Raw genomic sequence first — 6,149 nt, forward strand, 5'->3', positions numbered from 1 at the left:
TGCGCAATTCTTCAGAGATGAATTATATCTGCAGATATAGAACGGATTCAGTTTTCTTATTCATGAATGAATGCCATATTTGGTTCAGTTGGTGTACTATAATAATGAGCAAAGTAGTCTGTTTGGATATGCGCAATTCTTCAGAGATGAATTATATCCGAATGTCATATTTGGTCTGCATTCATCTTCGTGCTTTTCCTGATAAGTGAAAGACATTGCATATGTATAGCTGGAAAGATTTTGTGTTAAGGGCTCATTGGGTTTGGAGGAAATCAAAACGTAGGAATTAGGAGTAGTATAGAAATTTGATAGGATGGCACTTGCCATCCTAAGAATTTGACTTGCCTCATTCCTACGTGCAAAATGAGCTTTGAGTGAATGTGTAGTTTCCTTCAAAAACACAGGAAATGAGTAGTATTCTTATGAAATTCCTGTACGCATTTCGTACAAACCGAATGCATATATAGAAATTTTTTCTCCGGAATCTTTGTTTCTATGTTTTTTCTAAAAAAATTCTTCAAACCGAACGACGCCTAAGCACCGGACATGGTGGGAACAAAAACAATGCTTGAAGGTCTGAAGAATCAACTCAGGGAACTAACATATGCTCGAAGTCTGAGAATGACAATGTTAGCCAATAATTAAGCCTCTAAAATGGATTCGGCACGCTCAAAATAAAAAGTAAACTTGATCATGTTCCATAAGACATTGATGGATGAATGATATATCATGTCCATGAAATCTCCTCGCGTTGCCCGCTTCAGTTTCAACGGGCATACAGTGGGTTGTCAAATTGTCATTGCTCACATTGAACACTCAATACGGGCACACACTTCATTCTCCAGGGCAGCCGTCGTGTTCGAGTTTCCACGGCTTTTGACATCCATAGCAGAACTCAAAGCCGCACCTGTCATGGGATCAAGCAAAGTTCTAAATAGCAGACCATGTAGCAGTTTGTTTTAGTATTTTTTCATAAATCATGAAAACATGAAAAAAAAAACATACAATCAGGCACATACTCCCTCCGTTCAGAAATACTTGTCATCAAAACGGATAAAAGGGGATGTATCTAGACGTTTTTTAGTTTGAGATACATCTCCCTTTATTCATTTTGATGATAAGTATTTTCGGACGAAGGAAGTATGATATATCACATATACATGTTCAGCCATAAAAAAGTCAAACACTGATCAGGCATCATAAAGAAAAAGAAACTGCTTGTACGAATCTTAGTGATGACATATGACTTAGATATATGATACTTAGAGCACATCTAAATGCACTTCTATATATTCAAAAATCAAGCAACGATCAAATGGGGATGCATCCCGACAAAATCCGCATAAACATAATTAGAGCTAGCATGATAATTAAAATAACAAGGATTCATATACTTTTGGCTTCACGGACGGATGCGGACACGTCCGCCTACATCCCGACCGATCAAGCATCATATACTCCCTTCAATATGGACTACATAAGGAGTAAAATGAGTGAATATACACTTTAAAATACGTCTATATACATCTAGTTTATATTGAAATCTTTAAAAGGGGTATATTTAAGAACGGAAAGAGTACATGACATACACATGTTAATTAATTGGGCCTCCTACTTCATAAAATCAACGGTTAAGATATTCCATGCACAAGAGAGACCATGTTAAAATTGCTCTATATACATAGCTATTGTGACAGGACTCTTCAAAAGCTATGGTAGTTGTATAGCGGAGTTATAGCCCCAAAAATGGCAACTAGAGACCGAACTCTATTGAAGCCTTAATTTGAAAACTTCAAAATTCAAACTTTCTAGTTAAAAAAAAAATACACATATACCTAAAGACATAATTCACATGTGTAAATTTTCAGGTCGAAATACCTTAAAATGAGTACTACACAAAAAAAATCTGGGCCTTTTTAGCACATGTACTATTCATTCTCAAAGAACATGCTTTTTTTTCTGCTTGCAATTCAAGGTATTTCATCCTAAAAATTCACATTACATCCTTGTATATATGTGTAATTTTTTCAGAATTTTTAAAAAGTGAAAGAGTTTGAATTTTGATAATTTCAAAATTAAGAGCAACTCTAGCAGATCTGCTATATCCGCTCGGCCCGCAAATAACCGCCGATATATGGTACCAGGAAAAAAAAAAGTCCCAGACAGGTACCGTATGTCTAGTCGTCCTGCAATTGTTTTTTGCGGAGAGCTCTAAAAATTGCCCTGCAACCCTCAAATCTCCTGTTTTCACCTCCTCCTTTGCGGTTTCTTCTATCCCACGTGCGACTTGGCGGAGGGAAATTTCCGCGCACACCCGCCATTCGGCCGCCGCACCCTCCCCAAGTCTTCGATGACTTTTTCTTCCTCCGACCACCTTGCTCCGTGGAGAGCTTTGGCCTTCCCCACCTGCATCTTCTCCACCAAGATTAAAGCTGGGGGCATTTCTTGCCACGGGCGGGCTGTAACTGCCATCGCCATGGATCCGTCCGGTAGCTTCAAGTGCTACCACGTTGCGGGCAGATCCAGTTACTCTGGCCACGATTGAGCGGCCGCCGTCCGCACGAGCTGCAGGGAGGCGAGAGGAAGTAGGGGAAGCGGCGGCTGCAGTGGAGAAGAAGGGAGTTGCAGGGTCGCGAATTTCGGTCGGCGATGGGGGGGAAGGGGGTTGCGGCTGCTTCGTCTTTGCTTGGGCAGGATTTGATTCCAGTGAAAGGTAAGATTTGTAGCTTTTCTACAGATTTTCAATTCGGCCAACGGGCGATTTTTGATGAACTCGTGAATTTATTTTCATAGATGGATGATATTTGGAGTTGGTCCTCGTCGTCAGAGTCGGATGATTGGACATAGATGAGATGTTTTTTGACGATATGCCAAGCACGTCCTCTTGTTGCATCTCGTCGACAAATCTGAAGCCCGCAAGAAGAAGAAGAAGTGCCACAGATCGATGGTTGACCTCCTTTGCAATTCCGCGCAACCGAGCTTGCGGCCACAAATTGCTCATAAAAGACTATTTTGCCGAGGTACCAACCTATCTGGGTCATCTCTTACACGTAGGCGTTATCGAATGCATAGGTCTCTTTTTGTTCGCATTGTGGAAGCTTGCAAGCAAAATTGTCGTTTCTTCACTCGTTGAGAAATGCCGCCAGATTGGTAGGATTTAGTGCAAGCAAAATACAAATTATTTCCGCCCGAGCACAAGAAAGCATGCCGAAAAAGATATTGAGAGGGCATTTGGTGTGTTGGAACCTCAGCTTGCCATCGATCGAGGTCCTGCTCGCTTCAGGGATACTCAAATATCATGACTACATGTGTAATTCTACACAACATGATCAACGAGGATGAGAGGGATTTAAACGTTTTTTCTGTGATAATATTGGCAGTTGTGTCAAGCCTACCAGAAACCCAGATGAGATAACTGCATTTCATGAAACCTACCGACAGATTTAAGACCATGACACACACCAGCAGCTCTGCAATGATCTCATTGAGTATCAGTGGCAATTCTATGGGAAATAGACTCCCATTTTATTAATTCGATATATTTGTTTTCATGTGTGATTTGAACAATTGTTTTAATTCTGGAACATTCGTTATTGTAATAATTCCGGACCATTTATTATTCAGATTTGAACATTTGTTCTATTTGAGAAAATTAATGTATTGTATGATGTTAAAACATTTAACTTTGAACATTTGTTTTTATTTAAGTTATATTGCCTAAAACCATGATTTGCGGCACGGATTTACAGTACGGCGTGGCGTCAGGGCGGAATAGATGCTACAAACCCTTACAGTATGGGTTTGCGACATCTGTTTTGCCCGACACTGTGCGGTACAACAAAGTCAGTTTACATGGAGCCACAAACGGTTTTTACGGGTTGAGATTATATGGCATTTGCTAGAGTTGGTCCAAGGCCTTCATGAAGCTCAATCTCCAAAATGCGCTGCTCGTTATGCCCCCACTACTACGAAAGGGTTACTCCTCACCAGTGGCGGAGGTATGGGCCGATTGTTGGGCGCCAGACACAAAACCTACACTGAACACTTGATTTTTAGGCCCAGTTTTTCTGTCTTCCTTCCCTATTTTCTCCTGGGCTGGGCGGGCCAAGGCCCAGTTTGGCCCTCACGTAGCTCCGCCCATGCTCCTCACTATTAAAACTTCAGATAAAAGTCACAAACAAATACTCCACAGAAACCAAGTGTTGTTCTGCACCAGAAAATTACTGCTACGACATTACACGTCAGAAGTTAGAGGTCAGCCTATAGCTCCTAAATTAGAGAAGCATGCATATGGGCGTGTCGCAAATTCATCTACAGTAGGTGTTAGTACGTACCTGCATGTGATGTGCAGGCAGCCATGGGACTTCTCGACGTAGAACCGGCACCGCGGGCAGCGCTTCCATTTGCACTCCCTGGCGGCCTCAACGAGCAGCAGATCCTCACGGCCGCGCTCCCCGGCGCCGAGCTGCGCGAACTCGGCGCAGCTCACGCCGGCGTGCCACGGCACCGCGCAATGCGCGCAGAACAGCCGCCTGCACACCTGGCACTCCGACTGCGTGACGCACCCCTCGGACGCGCCGCCACCGTCGTCGTCGGCCACCATCATCTTGGAGCAGTCAGGGAAAGGGCAGTAGGTCCGCCGCGCCCCGAGGAACATGGACTCGCATAGCACCCCGCACCACCGCACGAACAGGTCGGCCGGGAGGGCGGCGCGGCACAGCTCCGGGTCGAGAGCGCCGGCGCAGGACACACCGGGGCACCGCACGACGGCCGCGCCGGCCTCGACCTTGGCGCGGACATGGCCCACCAGGCACGCCCGGCAGAAGGCGTGCGCGCACCCGCTGCCGCCGCGGTGGGCGTCAGAAGGCGCCATGGGCTCCATGCAGATGCTGCAGGGCTGCTGCGCCTTCCCCACGGGCTCCTCCATTGCTGTGGCGCGAGCTTTTTGGTTGGGAAGGTGGGAAGTTACTGAGTTTGGCGTATTTTACGGCCAGTGTTGCTACGGTTACGATGAATACGGATCGTTGTGGATCTCTCTCTTCTTCCGATGGTATACGATCTTCTTGTTTCGGAGAGAGAGTGGCACCATATCTGTTGGTTTACTTGGGATTTAAAGGAACGGTGAGATTTAAATGGCGTCTGTTGGTTTCCATAGTCTTATGTTCCCAAGGTGAGCGAAAATGATAAGATTGGACGCTCCTCAAAAAAAAATGATATGATTAGACCGTGTTTTGGTTAAAACCATGTTTTAGACTTTTGGTTGCACAGCAATTGATGCGAGCGACTAGTCCAAGGTACCCCTTGAGGGGCATTTCCTATTTAGTGCTGCAGGCCCCCGTTACAATGCAATTTACAAACGGGCGCCTGCAGCAGTCCAAGCTGGGCCGGCCCAATCTAGTTTTGCAGAAACGTTAAAAAGTGAGAGAACTGGGAATCGAACCCACGCCGGACTCGTTATGATTGCTGCGCTCCAACCTCTATGACATCGAGCTTGTTGTGAGCTAAGCTAAGACTAGCCACAGTGGGAGTAACTTCAACAGTAACATCGAGTCCAACTCAACAAATTTGCTTATGTGGCAATGAGTTAATGAGGAGAAAGGTAGTAGTAGTAACTTAGCTAGTTACTGTAACATCACATGTCCCAATGCAATATGAGTCTATAACCTAATAAATGAATCTTTGCATGTTACCATCTTTAAGTTACTACCCACTATGAAGGTAGTAATATAGTTTAGGGATATGTGTATGTTACTAGTGTATGTTACTATTCACTGTGGCTAGTCTAAGGCCCTGTTCGGAGCACCTTCACTCTACAACTCCACTCCCGGAGTTGATGGAGTTGCAGTTGAAAACTGCAGAGCAGCTATTTCCTGGCTCCACAGCTCCTGGAATTTCGTGGAGCTGGTGGAATTTCGATCAGGCCTTAAGTCGCTCTTTCTTTTTATTTTGTTTCTTCTGGTTCGCGAATCTTGACGGTTTTATTCATTTTTCCTTTTTTTAATGCGTGATTTTTTAAAAGAATGTCATGTTTTTAAATTGTTGTACTTTTTCAGATTACATGAACTTTATTCAAATTTGAAGAACTTTTTCTGAATTCGATGAACTTTTTTCAGATTACATGAACTTTTTTCAAATTTGATGAACAATTT

General features: G+C 44.0%; 1 protein-coding gene and 1 long non-coding RNA gene across 2 annotated transcripts; one reads left to right on the forward strand and one right to left on the reverse strand.

Annotated features, from left to right (window-relative positions):
• The first annotated feature begins 2,237 nt into the window (after nucleotides 1–2,237).
• LOC125512256 lies at nucleotides 2,238–3,678 on the forward strand. Its single transcript, XR_007285278.1, has 2 exons — nucleotides 2,238–2,713; nucleotides 2,794–3,678. It is a non-coding gene; the product is annotated as an uncharacterized LOC125512256 (long non-coding RNA).
• A 577-nt stretch (nucleotides 3,679–4,255) lies between these two features.
• LOC125516835 (E3 ubiquitin-protein ligase RSL1-like) lies at nucleotides 4,256–4,948 on the reverse strand. The gene has a single exon (XM_048682133.1). The coding sequence runs from the start codon at nucleotides 4,925–4,927 to the stop codon at nucleotides 4,256–4,258; it is 672 nt and encodes a 223-aa protein (XP_048538090.1). The 5' UTR covers nucleotides 4,928–4,948.
• Between the last annotated feature and the right edge of the window lie 1,201 nt (nucleotides 4,949–6,149).

This window comes from Triticum urartu, chromosome 6 (assembly GCF_003073215.2).
Source record: "Triticum urartu cultivar G1812 chromosome 6, Tu2.1, whole genome shotgun sequence".
In the NCBI taxonomy this organism is placed as follows: Eukaryota; Viridiplantae; Streptophyta; class Magnoliopsida; order Poales; family Poaceae; genus Triticum; species Triticum urartu.

Excerpts from the sequence above, each read along its gene's own strand:
- LOC125516835 (XM_048682133.1), bottom strand. The coding sequence starts at position 4,927 with ATGGAGGAGCCCGTGGGGAAGGCGCAGCAGCCCTGCAGCATCTGCATG.